The 24,410-nt window shown below is 39.9% G+C and overlaps 1 protein-coding gene and 1 long non-coding RNA gene across 19 annotated transcripts in view; both read left to right on the plus strand.

Annotated features, from left to right (window-relative positions):
* The window catches only part of ASPH (aspartate beta-hydroxylase), a 201,194-nt gene that overhangs the window by 39,813 nt on the left and 136,971 nt on the right, over positions 1 to 24,410 (plus strand). For 9 of the 18 annotated variants that reach the window (XM_075125190.1, XM_075125174.1, XM_075125184.1 and 6 more), the window contains 2 exons: positions 545 to 613; positions 15,732 to 15,905. In XM_075125190.1, coding sequence (XP_074981291.1) covers positions 545 to 613; positions 15,732 to 15,905 — 243 coding nt within the window. Of the gene's footprint in view, positions 1 to 544; positions 614 to 15,731; positions 16,865 to 24,410 lie in introns of those variants that run through there. The other 9 variants (XM_075125180.1, XM_075125187.1, XM_075125183.1 and 6 more) reach the window with 2 other exon arrangements.
* Positions 19,126 to 22,868, plus strand: LOC142071018 (uncharacterized). The gene is made up of 2 exons (XR_012666970.1): positions 19,126 to 21,737; positions 22,152 to 22,868. It is a non-coding gene; the product is annotated as an uncharacterized LOC142071018 (long non-coding RNA).

Genomic DNA, 24,410 nt, shown 5'->3' on the forward strand with positions numbered 1-24,410 from the left:
GAATTCTTTCCTGCTTTTTGTGGGATATGGGCTGCTTCTGTTCCACTAACCCAATACTGAAACCAGTCTACCATAATTTTAACTGTCCAATAACATATATATGGGAAGTGTCTAGAATAGCAGTCAGTATGAAGAGAGAAAAAAAGAAATGGTGATTAGATTGCATAAATTTGTTTGATTACACCCTTTCAGATTGCTCGTGGTCATACAGCTAGCTTTGAATTCAATACATTCAGATAAAGTGCACAATTTCTAATTGAATTATATACTTGCTGTTGTGTGTGACAGACTAAAGAAATTATGCATTGAAATAGATATCGACCTTATACTCCATTAAGAATCCTATTTAGAGAATGTGTTGTACTCAGTATGGTTTTGCTGTTTTCCACATGACTAAAATTGAATTAGGCAGACAGAGGCTAAACCATTAAAATATATATAATATTTACAACCCACTGTATATAATGAACACATGTTGAACATATTACTTTGGAAGCATTTTACTGAAGTCTTTCATCCTTATCCCTTCTTTTTTGCGTTTTAGGCAAGCTTGGGATATATGATGCTGATGGAGATGGAGATTTTGATGTGGAAGATGCCAAAGTTTTGCTAGGCAAGTACACACAGAACTTTTTGGATTACAATCTGAAGTCTATGTAACATACCCTTCATATTTCATATTGCTTGATTTTGTCTCACTTTATGACATTAAGTGATTAAATTGGGAAATAGAGAAATACCCTAAAAATATAATTCTTTGCATGAAAATTGTAGGAACTTTTTTTCCTCTACAGAGTAGGTAGAATTATTTATTACCTCACATTACTTGACTTTAAGATCCTCAGACCTCAAAGTATTCACTTATCATTATACCAAGAATTTTTAAAAATTGATTATTTTATGTAAGATGGACCAGTACTTAAAACACTCACAGTATTACAGCATTGTTCAAACATGTGTCAGGTCCATTGTAAATCAGGTTGTAGTAGAAATAACTAAATATTATATAAATGCTTTCTATACATTAAAAGTATGAGCATTTTGCCTTTATTGTCTGTTGTCCCTCAGAGGGGTCCTGAAAGCTCCAAAGATCACTGTTTACTTCCTTTGCCCTTCAAAGGTCTTGCATAACCTTGACTATCCCTTTGACATAGAAAAAGCCTAGTCTAGGCTTCCTCTGGAGCACACCAACATTACTCCATTTGTGGCTAGAGAATACCTTTTCCTGTATTCACCTGGAATTTTAGTGGAGATATTTCTAGAACATAAACTTCAGATATTATTCATGTTAATGTACTACATCAGATTCATTAAGACCTCTGGACCACCATGTCTCAAACTTGGATCAAGACTTGCACGGTTATTTCATATGTAGCTGAAAATAAGTTCCATGTTGGGTTTTGACTTCAGTTTATTCTTCTTTTCTTTTTCTCTTGTTCAAATTAACCTATTCAGAGTTCTGGGCACATATATAAATGTTACCAATAAAAACAATACATATACTGGTCGGACTGACATCCAAACTGAATCCTTCTGAATCTCTCCCACAATTCCCTTCCACTCTATTATAACAACATTGATCATCACAGTCTTTTAAAAAAAGGTAAATAGGGAGCCTGAATAGAAGGAAATAAGGAGCAATATATTGATCTCAAAACTCACCTCACTGTTGAAACTAAAGAGAAAATAATTTGTGTACTTGTTGAATAGAAAACTTTGAGAAATTGTTACTCAGTGTACAAAGCTGGTGAAATACTTTGTCATCAAATGGAATTGGAAAGAGTAACTGAAAAATTTCAATTCAGTGTCCTGAAATTACCTGTACTGTTTACATCTTGATGGTGCATCACTGCAAAATATTACATAAGAACAGCCATACTGGGTCAGTGGCTAATGCCAGGTGCTTCTGAGGGAATGAACAGAATAGGCAATCATCAAGTTGATCCATCCTATGTTGCCCATTCCCAGCTTCTGGCAAACAGCGGCTAGGGACACCATTCCTACCTATCCTGGCTAATAGCCATTGATGGGCCTATCCTCCATGAATTTATCTAGTTCTTTTTTTGAACCCAGTTATAGTCTTGGCCTTCACAACATCCTCTGGCAAAGAGTTCCACAGGTTGACTGTACGTTGTGTGAAGAAATACTTCCTTTAGTGTTTTTTTTTTTTTTAAACCTGCTGCCTATTATTTTCATTTGGTGACCCATAGTTCTTGTGTTATGTGTTGACGCCACACTTCAGTGCAAACTTCTAGTATAGAATCAGAACATTGTGCATGCTCTCTGAACGGCCATTTAGTGCTACCCTCCCCGATTCCTGTCTGAAGAGAGAGGCAAGAATCTTTGTTCTTCAGTCCATTTGTTTAGTTCTTCTGTTTAGGGAGAGAACTCCTGAGATCAGAGCTACATTTAGTCTGCTGAAGACAGGTAGAGCAAGAAGAATTCTAATCAAACCTATGACTATAGGGCTGTGTGTGTCTGTAGAGCTACAGATTGGGAGCTGGCACTGAACATTACACATGCTTGTATTTTATCTTGTTTTTTGTCAACTTATGATAAACTCTAACAGATTTTTTTTCCTGTAATCATTCTGCAAATCTGAATTTTCTCATGGTGTATATAAATAGGACAATACTCTGAATATTGCTTTCATGGCCGTCTCATTCTGGCTGCATAGCTGGTAGCAAGACACATGTGTTGCTCTTTGATACATCTCCACTTTTACAGAACTTGATATGATTGGGGATTCTGCCAGTTCTGTGACACTGCTTCTATAATAAACTCACCTTCCAATGTGCATAAAACATAAATACTGTCTCCTTTAAATATGTTATAAAAGGTCACAGATCAGTTACTATTTTTCCCCTCTAAATACTAGTTTTGAAATATAATTTTACTGTTACAACAATATGTTCTGGAGGATGGGAAAAATAATGGGTGGTTTTAAGTAGTTCTGTTGCAGATTAATACACAAACTTTAGGAATTAAAAAAATAAAACTGGTCAAGCCATTCCATAGTATGATTTAATTGCAGTTCACATTTTAGGAAAGAAATAGATAGTAGCCAAGGGACTTGGTTCTGTTAATAATCTTGTATAAATAGATAATAATCTGTATAGTACCATATATATATTCATAGGGCTCTAAAGACAAGTAAAAGAAATGACCCTGCCCTGAGAAACGTGCCGTCTAAAATTTAAGTTTGTGAAGCTAATGAAGAAACACGTATATTAATAAGGCTGCTTCATCTGCTTGTGTGTAACTATCCAAGTACTTGCATGGTGTGACTATTTTACTATGTATCTTGTGTGACTTTGATTAGATTTTTTTTTTTCGTTTTGTCAAAGGATATCTTTTGTGGTGCATATATCTGTGGGAGTACAAAATTAAGAGATTGTTTCCATGTTAATTTAATACAGTATTAATAAGGAGAAGATCTTTACTGCATAATATTTAATGCTAATAAACCATAATTTTTTCTGCTCTTTAACTGGCCTTTAAAGTAGGAGAGAAATCACTGTGCTTTAAAATCCTTGACATTCAGACCTCCTACTGGCAGCACCAAAGGTGACATCCACTTTCAATAATATTGTAGCTGCCAGCAGGTTTAAAATTTATTTTAGTTAACTTAATTATAAATATAATTTACATTTTCTAAATAGCGAAAAGTGATTCTCACCAATGTGCTTTCAAGAGGAGCAAAAGGAATGTAGGTTTTTATTGCAGGAGTGTGATAAGTAGATGATTTTAATATACCATGTGCTACAATAATTATGTACGCTGGAACAGGAGGAGACTGCAGTATCCATCTTAAATTTCTTTTGTATTGATTTTGGACCCTATTCCTCTTTCTGTTGAAGTTATTGACTTCACAGGGAGTAAGGTTGGGTGTTTGGCTAGTACCCTTCACGCATTTGAAGCAGTAGTTTGTTGGGGGGGGGGGGGGGGGGAAGAACCTTTATCTTTCTGCCCAAACAAAATAGTTTTTCGCAGTTCAGTTGTAGACCCTTATTTTCAGGCTGAATTGATTTAAGTTTTTGGGGATCTTTGAAAGATGCATCGTATGTTTTATAAAAAGGACATTGGAGATGGCCTGTAACTACTGCATGAAGCATTGGTGTAAATGAGGGCAGAATTTTGGTCCTCAAAATTTATTTTTGAAACTTTAAGCAAATATAAGGTTCCTGCATTATTTTGGGCTGGAGTAAATAAATGCATGGCTAATTTAAATCTATATTGGATTTCTCTATATTTGTTATCTTTTTTAAAAAAAAACAGTGCAAAGCAGCATTATGTTTTAAGTTGCCAAATCATGCATAAACAAAGTAATCAAGAATAGAGAATATTAGCTTTTTTAATCCTGCTATTCTTTCTTTGCTATGTTATGCACCCTTTTAAAAAGAAGTTAGCTTTCAAGTTTGCTAAATTAGTTTCTTGTATGTCCACTGGTGCCATTTGATTAACCTTCTCATTCCAAATGATAGAGACAACTACCAAGAGTTCTTGTACCCTTTTTTCCTTACTTGCTAGTTCCTCCTGTTGACTGAACTGACACCTCAATCTTGTCTACTGCCTCTGCTTAGAAAAAGGGAGCTTCCTCATCTGAGTCTCTGAGAGCATATGTTTTGGATTCTTTTTTTAACCTCTTCCCTCACTTTCATCCTAACTGAAAGGAAATTGACCTCCTAAGTAGAAGTGAGAGCGTTTTGGGGAATTCCCTTAGCAGTAGAGGTCTGCCCAAGTGCTTCTTCCTGCTGCAGTTATTAGTGGTTTCAGTGGGACTTCAAAGAGACATATCTTGTGCTCAGCAATGCCTAGTGCAGAAGTGACCTTGAGGCCACTTCTGTTTTCCAGGCTTATTGGGAACTATTTAGGAAAAATTCTACAAGATCCAGTTTTTAATAGATTAGCTCCTAAACCCACAGCAATGTGTCTGCAGCCTAATTTCTGTAACTGATTGATAAAGTGGTCTTGTATATGGATAAGACTCCTTGGAAAATGTTACATTTCCAACCTTTTTCCAGAATTTTTTCATTAGAAGCTGGAATTTCCAGGCTCTGGAAGTGTCTTACGCACTTCCTCAGTAACACATTCCCTTTATTTATTTATTTATTTATTTATTTATTTATTATAAGAAATCCAAATGCAACATTCTCATCATCTGTCTGAATCATGAAGAACACCATTTGGAGTGTGGAATCAAGATAGATTTATTTCTGGGTCATTGCAAGTAGACGTTCCTGGAAGGTTGCAGCATGATCAATTTTCTGGAATTTTGGTGTAGGAAACTCCGTCAATATACTGCTCCTCTGGATTCCTCAACATTATGTCTTTTCACATAAAAAGAGGGAACAACTATGGTCCCATAATCACAGAATGGGGTGAACAGCGTACTCCCTAAATCTGTAAGCCAGCAAATTTCTTCTCAATCACAACCATTTATGTTCAGTGCAAAATACCTGCAAGCAGCAGGAAAAAGGGAGCACCATCAGAAAAATCTCTGATCAGGTAACATCCACATGGTACTATGCAGAAGCAGAATTATTTGCAGCGTTCAGCTTGGTAGGGCAGTCCTAAGATTCACTCTTAATATTTCATCTTCAAAGATGGAAGACTGGCATGCTCTTATTCTGTGGGAGAAGTATTTGTGGGAGCAGAGATGCATTTCCTTATTTCTCTTGATAATAAATGTACCCCCCTCAAAAAAAATCAGTCATGACACGGAAGCAGTTGTACTATACTTATCACATTCTACAGTCTGTGAAAACCCTGGTTCCCTAGATTGCTATTGATTTTAAATAGCGCTATCTGGTTTCTTCTGGGCTTAAGGACCTATTTAATTAAGGACCATTGACTGAGCCTGGTCTACCTAAGAACAAATCTACAATAGCTATTTCTGATATTTAGTTTTACTTCTGGATAAAATCTAGAAGAACTTGTATCGCTTGTGCCTATGCAAGTATCTGGACAGCTTGGCTTTTTGCAAAGGCATCTATTCCCTTTTTTGGTCTAAGACAGACACATTAGGATTTCTCTTGGGTGGTTTTAATATATGCAATGTATATTAGCTTGGGTTTTGGATTTTTTTTGTAAAGACTAAAAAAACTAGGTCATAGTTTTCTGAGAAGTTATTTTTGGCAGTCTTTTTCAAGTTCACCGTTAATTGTCTGGTTATCTGTTGTATTCTTCCCATATTGTTGGAACATATTGATTCCTGGCTACTTTCTAGATGTATAGAGCCAGAGCAGTGGTTTCTATATACAAAAAATGTAAAATCATTGTTTGTATTATAGCTCCCAGAGACCCCACTTAGATCAAGCTCCTGTTGTGCATGGTACTGTGCAAACATAGTACCGGTAAGTCTTCACCTCAAGAGTTTACAATCTGTACATTTGTAATTTTGATTTCTTTTAGTAGCTCTCCACGGCTCTGGTTAGCCCCAGCTCATACTGCTTTTGTTTTAAAATGAAAGAATATACTTTTTTGACATAATACAGCTACAGAGTAAAAAAGCATCTACGCTTATTTCTGGTGCCTGCAGATCGGATCATGTCTTGTGTTGTATATATCCTCACCATGCCAGCAAGGGGAATTGACAAGCAAGTGTTAAAAAAAACAAACAAACAAACCAACAGAACACTATGGTTATGATGTAATAGAAAACTCTGAGGTAGAAACGATAGAAAACAAGAACAAGCACAGCTCTTGATACCCACCTCCATATATAAGCTGGAATGGGCAGAATAACTCCAGAGACACTTGATCAGGCCAGTGGATACTGACTCTGAGCACATTTTGCCCTTTAATTGTGACAAACTTTTGTTTAAAATACAGAGTTGTTAAACCAAACGTTCTCGGATGTTGTCATAGAGATTTAATAATTGTGAGCTCTGAAGTTTGATAGCCTTAAATTGGATTTGATGATTCTAAGCAGGGATGCTTAGTTTCTTCTTTGACTGCTAACTCATGTCGATTCCATGTTAGGTGTGTGCATGCCCGTGTGCACAGCTGCCAGAGATTTTCCCCCAGCACTATCCATAGTGCCCCCTGGGATCCTATACTCATGCATCATTATAAGGGACAGTACCAGCCCCATGCCCCCTCAGTTCCTTCTTACTGCCTGTGACAGTTGTTTGAATGTCTTTCTCTCTTGCACTTCCAAGTGTTCCCTAGTGGTTTTTGGTCTCGGTTTCTTGCGTATAGTTACCTATTAGTTCTTAGTTGTTAGCTTAGTTAGTATAGGTAGTGGTCCCATCATATCCCAGGGCGCTCCCCCGTACTGAAGAAGGATAAGAAAGCAGTGGTGGATGAGCCAGGACCCGTGCCACACCACTTGCCGTCTTCTGAGCTGCATGCAGGAGCATCTCCAGGGCTCCAAGCCCAGTGAGGAACCGCCGCCAAAACCTGGAAGCAGTTGGGACTTGCACTTGAGAGCCCCTTTGACACCAGAGGCATTTCAGGCTTCAAGGGACCTGCTGGCCCTCCCCATTCCACCCACATTACAAGACTAACCTTCGACCTCGGAGTCAGTGAAGGCGGCTTCCTCCAGAGGGAAACCCCTCATGGGCCTGCCGTAGTGGTTTGTCGCTGGATCCTCGATCCCAGACTCCTCAGCATTCTCTGTCTCAGTATTGATTCCAGTCTTCACGGTATCAGTCTCCGGAGTCAAGATGCTAGTCTCCTTCCCTCTAGCTTCAATCCCCATCATAGCTGGCAGGGGGAAGCACTGACATCCGTGCCCGTGGTCTCTGAGGGAGAATTCCTTCTCGGACTTGGAAGGGGAATCCATCCTCTGGCCACCGAAACAGCATTTGGCCTGTACACTGGGTTTCGGGACTGTTCCTGCAGTGGGTGCCTGACCATCAGGGGAGTAACCAACACACTGGCCATATTGGAACCCCTGGGGGTTCTGCCTGATGCTAGGAATCCCACTCCCATCAGTCATCCACATCTGAGAAGCAAGCCCCAGCGCCATCTGTGCAGTTGCAGTTGCCTGACTCGAACTCCAATGCCGGTACCGAGGCTCCAGCAACGGCTCCAGAGCCATCTACCCCAGTTACAGAGGAGGTTCCAGCCCCTCCCACAGCATTAGCATTGTCCTCCTCCTCATCTCCAGATGAGGTGGTGGCTGGTCCTGCCCACCCATTACCATTGGATAACTTTCGGGTTCACCACGAGTTCCTTAAATGGGTCATCTCGAATTTGGAGCTAGAAGTGGAGCTGAAGGAGCCCACAGACAGTCTCTTGGATATTCTGGGCTGCAGCAGTCCCCTCTAAGTTTGCGATGCCAGTCCATGAAGGGGTGTTGAAACTGGTCAAAGGACTCTGGCAGACCCCATCATCTCTGCTCCCAATATTGAAAAGGGCAGAGAAAAAGTATTATGTCCTGACCCAGGGTTATGAATATATGTACCCATCGCCTGGATCCCCATGGCATCCGCTGTAAATAAGTGGGAGACACAGGGTCAGGCGAGCACTACACCTAAAAATATGGACACAAGAATGCTGGACTTGTTCGGAAGAAAAATGTATTCCACTGCCAGACTCCAACTCAGGATCTCCAACCACCAGGCATTGCTGGGGAGATATAAATATAATACCTGGGACTCCATGATGAAATTTAAAGAGTCCTTGCCTCAGCATTCGAGGCAAGAATTCCTGGCCATCATGGTTGCCTTGGATGAGGCTGACTCGGCAGCCAGGTCAATGGCCTTGGCAGTGTCCATGCGGCATAGCTCATGGCTGCAATGCTCTGTCTTTTCTCCAGAAGTGCAGCAGTCGGTCTAAGACCTCCCCGTTGAGGGCAACACCCGGTTCTCTGAGCTAACGGATGCCAATCTGTATGGGCTGAAAGACTCAAGGGTCATGCTGCGATCTTTGGGCCTATACATGTCCCTGGCCTCCAGAAAAGGCTTCCGGCCGCAACCACTTCACAAGTTCTCAGGACCTCTAGGCACGAGCCCTTCAAGAAGAAAAGAAAGGGCTATAAACGCAGACAGCCTGCACCTTCCACCTCGGCCTACCCAGCTAGCCCTAGACAGGCCTTTTTTGAGGGTGCGCCTGAGGGCAGCGTACCAGACTTAGCACAGGATCCATCCACCCCCCCCCCCCGCCCTTTTGTTTTTACCATCTATCTCCGTTCCATACTTCATGGTCCCAAATAACTTCGGACCACTTGGTGTTCTCCACTTTGACACTCTGATATATTCTGCAGTTTTCATCCATCCCGCCATCTTATCCCCCAGTCCTGTCCCTCTTCAGGCACCCTTCTCACAAGCATCTCCTCGTCCAGGAGATAGACTCTCCTGTGTGGGGGGCGGGGGTGAGGGGGGGTTACTCCCAATATTTCCTGATCCCGAAGCCCAAAGGAGACCTCAGACCCATCCTAGAATGAGCACCTTCTCCTCAACGAACATCACAAGAAGTTGAAGTTCTCCATAGTCTCCCTGTCCTCCATCGTTTCCTCCCTGGATCTGGGAGATTGATATGCCACCCTCACCCTAAAAGAGGCCTATTTCCATATCTCCATCTTCTGTGGACACAGGAGGTTCCTTCAATTCATGGTGGGCCAGCGCCACTACCAATTTACTGCACTCACCTTCGGACTTTCATCAGCCCCAAGGATTTTTACAAAGTGTATGGCGGTAGTTGCGGTTCACTTGAGACATCGAGGCATACAGATCTATCCATACCTTGATGACTGGTTAATCAAGGGCCAGTTGCGAGTTCAGGTTCAACACAGCTTCAGTATAGTAAGGGTCACTTGGCTACGGCTGGGTCTGCTGATAAACAAGCAGATATCCACTCTGATCCCAGCACAGAGGATAGATTTTATAGGAGCAATGCTCAACTTCAGTCAGGCCAGAGCCTACCTGCCAGAAGTCCAGTTCCCCCATGTCAGATTCCACCCGCTCATGACCCCTCAGTTATGTTTTGAGATTGCTGGGTCACAAGGCAGCGTGCATGGTATGCACAGCTGCACCTCAGACTTCTACTCCTCCAGCAAACGCCACCTGGAATTATTCCTCACAATCCCGTCAGCCGTTCTCGCATCGTTGACTTGGTGGGCAGATCCGCGATCAGTAATGACCGTTTGCCACTCTATGCCCGTCAGTGACATTGATCTCAGATGCATCAGACCTGGGTTGGGGACCCCACCTTGGCAGTTGCAGTATCCAAGATCTCCGGTCACAGGAGGAACTCTCCCTCATCATGCATGTCAGGAAACTGAGGGAGATTTGCTTGGCTTGCCAGGTGTTTCTTCCTTACATCTTAGGCAAGGTGGCGCGGATCCTGATGGACAATATGGCCTTGATCTATAATAAAAAAGGAGGGGCTCCTTCCTCAGCCCTGTGCCAGGGGGCGTTACGGTTGTGGGACTTCTTCATCCAACATGTTCACCTCAAGACAGTGCACCTTCCAGGGGACTGGAATACGCTGGTAGATTGCCTTAGCGGGTCCTTTTCCTCTTGCCACGAGTGGTCCCTCCACCCTGAGGTAGTCAGTGCCATCTTCCAGAAGTGGGGCACTTCCCAAATGGACCTGTTCGCCACCAGGAAAAACACGAAAGGCTAGTAGCTCTGCTCAATGTGAGGGCTCAACAAGCGCTCCCTGTCCAATGCCTTTCTGCTCTGATAGTCTGTGGGGGTCTGCTGTACGACTTTCCATTGATACAGTTGATTCACAAGGGCCTCGTAAAGATCAAGAGACAAGGCAAGGATAATCCTAATCGCCCCCAGCATTAGTTTGGCATACTTCTGGAACTGTTGGTAGTAGCTGGAATAGAGCTCACGATGTACCCAGACTTGATCTCCCAGAACCAAGGCTGCTTATGAACCTCACATCCCTGCACCTGGCAGCCTGACTGCTGTGTGGCTGAACTCGGAGGAACAAGCCTGATTGGAGCAGTACCAGCAAGTTTTATTAGGTAGCAGAAAACCCTCCATCAGAGCGACCTTCTTGGCCAAGTGAAAGCACTTGTAGGTTCATACTAAGGTCAGAAGGGATCATTATGATCATCTAGTCTGACCTCCTGCACAACGCAGGTCACAGAATCTCACCCACCCACTCCTGAAAAACCTCACCTATGTCTGAGCTATTGAAGTCCTGAAATCGTGGTTTAAAGACTTCAAGGAGCAGAGAATCCTCCAGCAAGTGACCCATGCCCCATGCTACAGAGGAAGGCGAAAAACCTCTAGGGCCTCTTCCAATCTGCCCTGGAGGAAAATTCCTTCCCAACCCCAAATATGGCGATCAGTTAAACCCTGTGCATACGGGCAAGGTTCACCAGCCAGATACCCAGGAAAGAATTTTCTGTAGTAACTCAGATCCCACCCCATCTAACAGCCCATCACAGGCCATTAGGCCTATTTACCATGAATATTTAAAGATCAATTAATTACCAAAACCATGTTATCCCATCATACCATCTCCTCCATAAACTTATCAAGTTTAATCTTAAAGCCAGATAGATCTTTTGCCTCCACTGCTTCCCTTGGAAAGGTATTCCAAAACGTCACTCCTCTGATGGTTAGAAACCTTCGTCTAATTTCAAGTCTAAACTTTCTGGTGGCTAGTTTATATCCATTTGTTCTTGTGTCCACATAGGTACTGAGCTTAAATAGTTCCTCTCCCTCTCCGGTATTTATCCCTCTGATATATTTTGAGAGAGCAATCATATCTCCCCTCAACCTTCTTTTAGTTAGGCTGAACAAGCCAAGCTCCTTGAGTCTCCTTTCATAAGACAAGCTTTCCATTCCTCGGATCATCCTAGTAGCCCTTTTCTGTACCTGTTCCAGTTTGAATTCATCCTTCTTAAACATGGGAGACCAGAACTGCACACAGTATTCCAGGTGAGGTCTCACCAGTGCCTTGTATAACGGTACTAAAACCTCCTTATCCCTACTGGAAATACCTCTCCTGATGCATCCCAAGACCGCATTAGCTTTTTTCACAGCCATATCACATTGGCGGCTCATAGTCATCCTATGATCAACCAATACTCCAAGGTCCTTCTCCTCCTTCATTACTTCTAATTGATGCGTCCCCAGCTTATAATTAAAATTCTTGTTATTAATCCCTAAATGCATAACCTTACACTTCTCACTATTAAATTTCATCCTATTACTATTACTCCAGTTTACAAGGTCATCCAAATCCTCCTGTAGGATATCCTGGTCCTTCTCTAAATTGACAATACCTCCCACCTTTGTATCGTCTGCAAACTTTATTAGAACACTCCCACTTTTTGTGCTGAGGTCAGTAATAAAAAGATTGGTCCCAAAACTGATCCTTGAGGAACTCCATTGGTAACCTCCCTCCAGCCTGACAGTTCACCTTTCAGTAGGACCCGTTGTAGTCTCCCCTTTTAATCAATTCCTTATCCACCTTTCAGTGTTCATATTGATCCCCATCTTTTCCAATTTAACTAATAATTCCCCATGTGGCACGGTATCAAACGCCTTACTGAAATGTAGGTAAATTAGATCCATTGCGTTTCCTTTGTCTAAAAAAATCTGTTACTTTCTCAAAGAAGGAGATCAGGTTGGTTTGGCACAATCTACCTTTTGTAAAACCATGTTTTATTTTGTCCCATTTACCATTGACTTCAATGTCCTTAACTACTTTCTCCTTCAAAATTTTTTCCAAGACCTTGCATACTACAGATGTCAAACTAACAGGCCTGTAGTTACCTGGATTACTTTTCTTCCCTTTCTTAAAAATAGGAACTATGTTAGCAATTCTCCAATCATACGATACAACTCCTGAGTTTACAGATTCATTAAAAATTCTTGCTAATAAGCTTGCAATTTCAGGTGCCAATTCCCTTAATATTCTTGGATGAAGATTATCTGGGCCCCCCGATTTAGTCCCATTAAGCTGTTTGAGTTTCACTTCTACCTCAGGTATGGTAATATCTACCTCCATATCCCCATTCCCATTTGTCATGCTACCATTATCCCTAAGATCCTCTTTAGCCTTATTAAAGACTGAGGCAAAGTATTTGTTTAGATATTGGGCCATGCCTAGGTTATCCTTAACCTCCACTCCATCCTCGGTTTAGTGGTCCCACTTCTTCTTTCTTTGTTTTCTTCTTATTTATATGGCTATAGAACCTTTTACTATTGGTTTTAATTCCCTTTGCAAAGTCCAACTCTACTTGACTTTTAGCCTTTCTCACTTTATCCCTACGTGTTCTGACCTCAATAAGGTAGCTTTCCTTGCTGATCCCTCCCATCTTCCACTCCCTGTATGCTTTCTGCTTTTTCTTAATCACCTCTCTGAGATGCTTGCTCATCCAGCTTGGTCTACAACTCCTGCCTATGAATTTTTTCCCCTTTCTTGGGTTGCAGGCTTCCGATAGCTTCTGCAGCTTTGATTTAAAGTAATCCCAGGCCTCCTCTACCTTTAGATCCATAAGTTCATTAGTCCAATCCACTTTCCTAACTAATTTCCTTAATTTTTTAAAGTCAGCCCTTTTCAAATCAAAAACCCTAGTTGCAGATTTATTTTTGTTAATCCTTCCGTTCAGTTTGAACTGAATAAGCTCATGATCACTTGAGCCAAGATTATCCCCTACAACCATTTCTTCTACGAGGTCCTCACTACTCACCAAAACCAAATCTAAAATGGCATCCCCTCTAGTCAGTTCAGCAACTACTTGATGAAGGAATCCATCAGCTATCACATCTAGGAAAATCTGAGCCCTATTATTATTACTAGCACTCGTCCTCCAGTCTATATCTGGGAAGTTAGTCTCCCATGATCACACAGTTTCCATTAGTATTTACTTTATTAAAAACATTAAAAAATTATCCAAATTAGATCCCGGCGGTCTATAGCACACCATAAGCACTATCCCAGGGAGGCTCTAATAGTTTTCTTCCCCAATGTAATTTTTGCCCAGACGGACTCTGTCTTATCCATTCCCTCGCTTCTTATTTCTTTACATTCTACCTCATCATTGATATACAATGCTACTCCACCACCTTTACCTTTATTTCGGTCTTTTCTAAACAGCACATACCCTTCAATACCTGTAGTCCAGTCATGACTACTATTCCACCATGTTTCTGTTATCCCTATAATACCTGGTTTCACTTCATCTGTTGGGCTCCTGATCAGAGTCTTGCCCTGATATAGACCTCTCTATAGACCATCTTGGACTACCTGCTCCTCCTGAATCACCATGGTCTGGCTCTGTCCTTGGTCAAGGTCTACTTTGGTGGCCATTTCAACCTTCCATCCTCCAGTCCAGGGCAGGTCAGTATTCTCTTATGAGATGACAGTCTGGTTCCTCAAGGGCTTAGAGAAACTATATCCACAGGTCCACGTCCCAGTCCCCCGTGGGACCTAAATCTGGTTCTGTCCAGGCTCACACAGCTTCACTTTGAGCCATTGGCTTCTTGTTCGCTGCTGCTCTCCTGGAACATGGCCTTCCTAGTGGCAATTATGTCAGCTGGAAGGGTCTCTGAAATCAGAGCCCTGACTTCAGAACCCCCTTACACAATGTTCGTCAAATACAAGGTCCAGCTGCACCCCCATTTGGCCTTCTTGCCAAAGGTGGTGTCACAGTTCCACTACAGCCAGGACATTTTCTGCCTGTCTTATTCCCGAAGCCCCACAGTTTGGATGAGGAACATGGTCTGCATGTGTTAGGCATGCCCTGGCCTTCTACATTGAAAGGACTAGACCCTTTCGCAAGTCAGCACAGCTATTTGTGGCAGAGGTGGACAGGATAAAAAGTCTGCCCTTAACATCCCAAAGAATCTTGTCCTGGATAACTGCCTGCATCAGGTTTTGCTATGAGTAGGCAAAGCTTCCGCTGCCGACCATCTTGACGGCCTATTCCGTGAGAGTTCAGGATTTGTCAGCGGTCTTCCTCGCACAAGTTCTGATCCCAGACATCTCCAGAGCTGTGACATGATCATCTGTTCATACCTTTGCTTCCCACTATGCTATCACCCAGTAGGCCTGGGACAACGCACACTTTGGGAAAGCAGTGTTACAATCAGCATGCCTGTGAACTCCAAGACCACCTTCAGGGATACTGCTTATGGGTTGCCTAACATGGAATCAACATGAGCAAGCACTCAAAGAAGAAAAAAATGGTTACATACCGTTTGTATGTGTTGTTTTTTGAGATGTGTTGCTCATGTCCGTTCCATGACAACCCACCCCACCCCTCTGTCAGAGTTGCCGCAAGAAGGAACTGAGAGGCGCCTTATACCGGCGAATGAGCGTGGGGCTCCAGGGGGCACTACGGCCAGCCCTATGGATACCATTAGGGGAAAAATCTCGGGCAGCTGCGCACATGAGTGTGCACATACCTAACATGGAATGGAAATGAGCAACACATCTTGAAGCACGAAAGTTAGGTAACTGTTTTTTTTCCTGAGACTGCTCCTGCCTTTTAATATTAAGTGCCACAAGAGACAAGATGAATATGAACATTATTCAGTTTGTTTACAGGGAGGAAGGTGTGAAAGAGGAACCAGATTTGCCTTGTTGCCTGAAGCATTGACATGGTGCATGTATTGTCCAAATTTGAATCTCTACTTCTTTGCAGAGTGACACTTTTTGTAACCTCTCTTCTATTTCTAATTAGCATTCCTGTAAAGACTGCTGTCTGTGACATGAGATGTCTTTCATAGATCCTTCTTCTTCAGTTTCCTTTTTCCACCTAACTGCTCTCCTTTTTTTCTCTCTCTCTTTCCTCTATTCTTGTGTAGGCTTGACCAAAGATGGCAGTAATGAAAATATTGATTCCCTTGAGGAAGTCCTTAATATTTTAGCAGAGGAAAGTTCTGATTGGTTTTATGGCTTCCTCTCATTTCTCTATGATGTAATGACTCCTTTTGAAATACTAGAAGAAGAAGAGAGCGAAGCTGCAGATGATGTTGATGGTACGTCACAGAATGAAGGGGTTCAGGGAAAAAAGACTTGCGTTATTGTGGATTTACAGAACCAGTGACTCATTCAGGGGCTAATTTTATTGGCTTGTGAAAATGTCCATGCAATCATCACTCTTAATATGACAGGGCTTTCTGGCAGTGGGTGGATTTAAAAAACAAACCAAACTCTGAATGAACATTCTAAATATGAGCTAAAATCAGCCAGCCAGGTGATATAGTTTCACTACTTGAAAAGCCTTTCAGTGACTTTCTCCATTTTGTGACCAGGAGATTAACATTTACACAAATGTGTAATTATGCCTAGGATAAAATAACTAAATAAAAAGTATCTGCAGTTATGTAGTTGGCTTCTGTATGGTTTTGCTTCAATTTGTGCATTTTGTGCACTAAAGTTGGCAAACTAACTATAGTAAGCTGTACTGTTACCCCTTATAAACATTTGTCTTTCTAACGATCATTAATTGACACATTTTGTAATGGGCTTGATTACAAGATATTCTGGCATGATTAATATGTTATGTAAATATATATTTATATGTTAATCCTTACTAATATAGCTATTATAAAAATGAGTGCTCTTATGAAATACCATATGATAAATTATTCATACCTTAAATTTAAAATTAATTTTGTGATTCACTGATTTCTCAGATACATGCTTTTTACCCATTTAATTAGAAGCACTGTATAGTGCTTGTAAAATGTGTAAAAATTATTTTGTTCTAGGTTAGTTAACATATCGTATTCAGGAAAGAGCATGTCAATATGTTTATCTAATTTGAAAGAAAGCTTTCAGTCAAATTTTTTGTATAATAATCACACCCTAAGGGCGGCTCTGATCTGTTTTCAAGGGTTTTTTTAGTGAGCATTTTATGAAAGTGGGAAATTGTGAATATGTATTTCTTATGTAATGATGAAATATATTAAAGATTACTCCACACAAAATAGAATTTAATGTCTTCTATTTCTTGCGAAATTCAACAAACCTGATTCGATTTTTGCAAGGGTTAATCTGTTAAATTGTTTAATGTATGTTTCCAAAGTCTATTTTGGCATATATGGTTTTGTTGATAGTGAAGGTAACTGCTGTAGATAGACAGGTTTTCAGTGGTGTTCAATCAGCTTCAGTTCTTATCTAGTTCAGAAACCTTGAACTGAGATCTCACTTTAAATTTACAAATATGGTATATTCATATAATTAATTCTTTGATATTTTAATGTTGAAAATACCATAAGCATTTTATTAATGATGCCTATTAACTTTGCTATGCTTACGTTTTTGTAAAAAACATTCTGTTATGAAACTCGTATCTCAGGGTTTTAATTTGTCATATCCAGGCTGAAACTTAATGTGCTTTATTTTAAATGGATTTTGAATTGACACGGCCGTTTTAAAGATATATAAATAGTGTTGTAGCTCGGACAGCACTGATACATAATTCAAAATGAAACTAATGAAATTAAGTGTAGGTGGCATCTTGAACTGCAAGTAAATTGCAGAATGAGGTACGGAATTTGTCTTGAAATATTAGGGAACTAGAAACACCCAGAAAGGGCAATAATTACTTAGAGTAGGGTATAACTCAAAGAAACAAGATAAAATGAAGGGAGGGAAACGTTTGGTTGAGTGTCATGAACATTTATCAGCAATAAGACATATTAAGAATATAAGGGCGTTTTCCAAGCAAAATGGTGGAAGCTGAGGACGCTTAAAACAAAATTAGAGCAGTAGAAAATACTTTAGAAAACAGACAGGGGGGTAGACTATATGACCTACTAGAGCTTTTCAGTCTCTAGAATGGGATTTTTAAAAGTGCTCATTTATTGGCTTAAACTCTGTTCCTGTTGAAGTTAACACTGTGTCTATACGGTGAATTAAGGTGTGACTGTAGCATGGGAAGGCATATCTGCATTAACTGTAATTTAGCCTGTGTGAGTAGTGAAGATGATGTGGTGGTGCAGACTTCTGTGTGGGTTAGCAACCAGAGAACATATCCAGAGTCCCCAGTTGGCTTCTTATGGGACATAGCCAATACTGAAGTCACCACATCTCCACTACTGTCATGCACGAGCCTGATTACAGCAAGTGTGGGTATTCCTAACTGCACTACAATTACACAGGTGTAGATGTACCCTAAAATCCCATTGACATCAGTGGGAGCAGTGTTAAGTCAATGCTGAGCAGTTGTGAAATCCTACTCTTAAAGTCTATGATAAAACTTGTTTCGTTGCACTGAAATATGTTAATGGTTATCTAACGATGCGAGGGACTTCGGTCTTGGAGGTCCTAATACAAGTTTAGTGAGTTTTACTTTTACTTCAGTGTTTTTTAAAAATTAAAATGTTTGTTTATTGTTGGGATTCCCTCCGAGACCTTTTCCATGCAGCTTATCCAGAACATCTTCTCTAGTTTTGGGAGAATACTTCATCTGGTTCTTCAGAAACTCAGTTCGACTCCACATTTCATCACTCAGGTTCCTTTATTTGGTGTACAGCAAAGCTACGCTGAGTAGATCAGACTCAAGCGTAGGGGCTGGGTATAGGGCGTACCACATATCCAAAGTTACACAGAAAACCTCTTCCTTTATATACATTTACATATATGTTTATGACATTGCATCACATGTTTTTGAATTGGCTTGATTACTTTTCAGGAATCTCTCCCTTTACAGCCTGCTCTTTCCATGTGCTGCTCATATAGAACCTGATTTTTACATTCTGTGTTTATCTTGTCCATTGTCCCCAGCATTGGGGTGTTCTGGCTTATCTTAGCTAGCGTAGACATCATGACTTCAACGTACTGCTTGTTAAGCCCCTATTTACAGTCTAACCTTCCATTCACCTTCCTAGTCATGCCCATTAAGATTTACTGCAAGTTACTTATGTCAAGTCAGGCCTACAGTTATATTCAGGTAAGCAAGCGAATAGTTAGAACTGAAACTCAATTCCATCATGTCTAAGTACAAACAATATGCTTGAGCCTTACATAGTTTGTTCTGAAATGCCCATGTAACAAAATGGTGGGTTAAAGTGGGTTAAAGCCTAAACTTAAGGTTAGCATATTTCAGGTTCCCAAAAAGAGGACACTGCAGAAGGAGGGACCTGTGGGGAGGAGAGGGCAGAAGGGGGAGCTGAGAAGGGAGGACAGTTGGGAATGCTGGAGGGGGTAGCTGCAGCAGGGGTACTCACTGGAGGGGATGGGGGGCAGGGAGCAGTGTTGTTGTCTGTCACTGTGGCAGAGTGGCTGGCCCAAGCTCAGGATGCAGCGACAGCCATCAGTCAGTGCCTTCCTGTGGGCCCTCTGGCCCAGGGATGAGATCCAGGACCTGGATGGGTGGGATCTAGCAGCTGGGGCTTGCAGGAAAATAGACCAGTTAGCTGCAGGGTACGGATCAATTGGGAAGCAGACCAGTTGGGGGTCTTTCTGAGCTGCAGCTTGTGTGCTCTGCAAAAATCTAGGACACTTCCTGTTTATAAAATCCCCCTTGGACAGAGAAAAGAGACTCAAAAAAAGAGGCTTTGTCCAGGAAAAGCCAAACATATGATTATCCTTTGTGACTTAATTCATTTTTTAAATGCATTTGGTATATTAAAATATTAAAATCACAAAAGCCAAAGAAATGTGTAAAATGTGCAAAATTTCATTTACTTCCACATACATTGATACAATCTAAAATACGTTCAGAGAAGAGAGCCGGGTTACATGTAACAGTTGAAGTTAAGTGATAATACATATTTTAATGGCACGTATATGCCGCATAAATAATAAATTCTCAGTTTATTTTGTAGTCCTAAATGAAAAAATACTGTTCTGTGAGATCTTGTTAATGTGACATGAAATGAACTCACATCCTATACCATATTATTAATTTTACTGTGAAGATTTATGACTAAATATTTTCCCTTGGGATACATTTATGATGGTCTTCATCTTTCTCAAAAGGTTATTTTTAATAAGGTGCATGGAGTTGCATCAAATAAGTGTCCTGTTGCTTTAAAAAAGCTGCAGTTAATGATTCTCTTCACCTCTCCAGAATTTTTATGAACAATATTTCTGGATGCCCTTCTCTGTTCTGCTCCCTTATGCTTTCCATAGATGGAAAATTTCATAACATTCAAAATTGCAAACAGTTATCAGAATTCAAGTCCACAACCTACAAACAAGATATTATATGACAAATTGCATTTGTAAAATTGTTAGGTTTTCCAGAGAGCTCAGAAAAGCGTTGGGGCTAAATAACTTCAAAAACTAGGCTTGCTGACCCTCAGTTGAATGGATTGGATCTGAAAATGACTGGTTATGAGGTTTCAAACAGAAATCTTAATTGTAAATATGAAATACGATTCTTCTAACTTGTGCAATCTTCTATAATTTTATTCTAGAAGAGAAAATCAGGTTAATTCTGTGATTTATCATTTTTGTTTTCTACACAATGGTTAGGGGGAGCACTGTTAAAAAAAACTTTAACTTCTGATCAGCTTATTAAAAATACTATTTAGTGATCTGAGATGGTGGATGCTGGGAAGTCCTTAATCTTTCTGCATAAGCTTTTGCTTGCTTTTCTGTGATACTAATAAAAATGAGTTACATAAAAGTTATAGTTTTGTTCCACCCACAAAAATTGTAATGGCTGATAATATATTGAAAGGCTGAACCCCTGATTTCTGTGACACCTTCAACAGTATTTAATGTGAAAGTGTAAGCAATTTTTTTTTAAGAGACCATGTTTAGAATGTCTGGAATCAGTTATATTAAAGTTGAATAAAATGAACTAAGAAATGTTTATATATCTTTTGAGATTACTGTTGCATATATTTTGGAGCTTTTTAAAAAAAGTACCTTTAAAATTTTCACTCTTAAACTTTTTCAAGGGCAGTTGGTTATAGGACCGCTCATTCTTAAGTAACATTTCATAATTTTGTATCATTAGTTAGTCTCCAGTGACTTACCTTAGAAGAAATTAAAATTTTGTGAATTATTCATTTAGGTTACATGTGGGGGTTGGAAAGGAAGGGAAAGGCATTGAATGATTAGGGAACATTTTAATTGCAGCTTCGGTTAGTAAAAATGGTAGGATAGAACAAATCCATTTTTAAAACGTTTTTTGCTTAATATTTTGAGATCAAAAAGTCTGTCAGTGTGGTTCAGTCAGTCTGCACTGATGTGTTTCCCAACTCCATAGCCATCCATCAAGGTAGTTTTCTGTAGAAATTAATACATTTCATGCTGCTGCACCACTACCAAGGGGTTTTTCAATCAGTTTTCACAGTTGTGTTGCACTTATGAACGGTTCCACTCTGATGAGGCTAACAAAGAGAAAAGACTTACTTCTTGGACTTTGTTTCTACTTGGCAAACAAGATGCAATACTCATACATCTGTGATTTATCTTCACAAAGAAAAGCCAATTTTTAAAGCCCAATTCTTTCTATTCAGAGAGAAGATAGATAATCTGAGCTATGAATGTTCTCTAATAACATACATTCCGTCCCAGATATTCTTGGGATCCGTACAATTGCGGGAAGTGTTTTAATAGATTTTTAGGTCAACATCCTTCAGCTCAGAAACCCTGATCAGATGTACCATGGCTACGACTCAGTTCTTCCTTTCATAGTTAGGTGAACAGGCAAGCAAGAGAGTCTTGAGAGAAGCTTACTCTGAATGACTTGACTGCAGTTCCTGCAATCCTCTGTTATGCTAGCTGTGTAAACTACAAAGCTGTCTTTCATTTGAGAGTGTGGGAAGAACATCTTTCCAAGCTCTGATTTGCCTGTTTACCTGAAGGACATGTGAAACTTGGTAGCAAATAGAATCCAACTTAAGGTAAGTGGTAGCCTTTTATAAGCAAACTATTTTGGTTGAGCAGAAGGCCATACAATTCCAGTATAGTAAATTGCAGAAGTAAAATAAATGATATGGACAAGATAAAAAAAAAACATAAATTAGTTTTCTCTTGTGTGGAGTATAGATAGATGTGTAAAATTCAGAGATCAAGATCGGTGGATTTATAATATAAAGATTAACTTCTTGCTTGGAAACTTACTTTTTGCGTTCTTAGTTCCACAATTTAAATATCTTCCTTTGTTAATCTTCTGTTAGAGAGAAACTTTTTGTATGCAAGCTAAAGATGGCTAGTTTGGGAAACTACTTGGTGGTGGACTGACATGAAACTCTTTTTTCTTTCTGCTACCCTGATGTGTCTGGAACTTTCTGGGGTATGGCAACAAATATGTTCAGACTGAATGTGAACTACAAAACTTATTTCTAAGTATTAAAGTGTAGCCTTTGATGTTTACTTACAGTTCTAGTAAATGTGCTTTACCTTTGTAGAACAAGGATAGTAATAAATAATGTCAATGTCAGTAATGGATTTGAGATAATTTAACTCTTAAAATTTCATTAAACTGTACTAAAGCTTTAATATCGCTAATTATTAAGTTCAGCATTGTGACTCCTGGGAAAACAGGATTTTCTTTTGTTAGAAACTCGCTCAGAAATATTTACATTTTACCTTCTTAAAAAAAAAAAAATCCACTTAAGAGTTGTAAACTGATGGGGGAATGTCCTCTGGATTCTAAATGTATAGGACCAAATCATGCTGTCAGTATTCAAACAGAAATCCCCATCAACTGGGAGTTCTGCTTAAAAATCGGTGACATTTTATGAGCATTTTTATGTGCATTTTTTTTAAAAAAAAGAGAGAGAAAATTACCATCCTTAATTATTTATTTATTTTTGAATAACCACTGGTTTAGTAGACCCTACCAAAAAAAAAAGAAAAAATCCTTGAAATACAAAACAACAAACACTGCTACAGCAGTTCTCTTCAGATCTATACTGACCTCAATTTAATGAAACTGACTCTCAAAGGCACTTCATAAGTGTATTCAGTCATGTTAATTTAAATGTTTAGAAAAAAATGAACATTTTGTCAAATAAAACATGAGAAGTAAATTGTTTTTTAATTATTTATTTTTAAAGAGTGAAACTTGGAAGTTTCCAAGAAGGTATTGTACATCAGAATATAAAGTGCGAACATCTTTAAAATGATATCCTTTAGAAGTTTCATTTTGTTTTAAATACTCTAACTATTCTTTGTCTTTAAATGTTGTTGTTTCTGAATTAATAGTACTTGTGTATTGTTTCTCTAGTGATGAAATGCTTGAGGTGCCTTATTCGTGTGATTCATTCTACATTTTCTTTTGTATTAAAAAAAATGTGTGATACAAGCATAAGAATTTAAGAATCCCTTGTGTGTAATGTTTTAAAAGTTAGTGTCAGTTAAGTAGAGTTGTGTAGTACCAAGTTGACTAACATTAGGCATTATGAAAAGACACTATATTTATAGTAATATTTGTTTTTACATAATTTAGTAAGCAGCTTGTGAAAAGATTTGCAGAAGTCTCCAAATCTGTCATAAAACTTGAAAATAGTATGTGTGGCAAGGCACCTCTTCTGTCTCGCTGGACTTAGCGCTCCCTCCTCTGGCAGGGACAGGGCCTGGGGTAAATCAGCCCCACTCTGGAGCATGTCTGTCTTCCCTCTCTGGGGTTTGTTTCTCAGAGCCTTCCCAGTAAGCCTCAGGGCAGGCCTGAGGAGTGGTCCTCGGCCAAACACAAAAGAAAACAAGTCTATAACGCACCGATTCTAAAGGGGAATAACTTTCCCTGGCCCCCTCACTGGGGCAGGTGTTGTCCTGTCGCTGGCCCTGGGGTGTCAGTCCTGCCCCTAAACAGGCACTGGGTTTGGGTGTCTCCCCTCTGGGGAGGAGCGCACTCCCTCAACTGGAGAAACCTATCTCTATGCTGCCACCAGCCTTGCAGCAGTTTGTCCTCCCCTCACCAGAATAGATATTTTTTTTAAACAGGTTTCAGGCAGCCCTTAATTGGACTCAGGTGTCCCTAATTGACCTGAAGTAACCGTTTCCCAGTTTGTAGGAAAAAGGGCCTTTAGCATTCTAGGGCTAACATATCTGTTTTCCCAGACCCTCCTGCAGCCATCCAGCCTGACTTTGTCACATACGTTTATCGCATATGATTGAAATGGTAGTAATACTGACTTTTACAATATATGCCTTCAAATTTATGAAAACTATATTTTAGTATCTTCTAAAAAATGTGGTATGTACAGCCAAAACAAAACAAACTTTTCAGGAAAAGTTACTGATTTGGTTGAAATCTTTCTTGTGGCTAGCTGTTTGTTTATGTATGTATGAATGTATGTAGCAGTCTGGTATAGGATTGATTTCAGCTATTACATCGTTCTCCTAGAAAGGTATAACTATAATATGTTAATGTTAACCATGTGAGGCATTAACCGCTTGATATGCGGTAAGGGTTTTGTTTTGTTGAAATCATATTTGTTTACCATAATAATTCTCTCTAACAAAACAAAACTAATATTGATGCCAAAAGTTGTAAAGCATTCAAATCAGATCGAAATAGAGTAGTAATTTTAAAGTATGTTTGTTCTTGTTTTAAGTGTTTAGAGATATTT

The sequence above is a fragment of the Caretta caretta genome, chromosome 2 (genome assembly GCF_965140235.1).
Source record: "Caretta caretta isolate rCarCar2 chromosome 2, rCarCar1.hap1, whole genome shotgun sequence".
Lineage (NCBI taxonomy): Eukaryota > Metazoa > Chordata > Testudines > Cheloniidae > Caretta > Caretta caretta.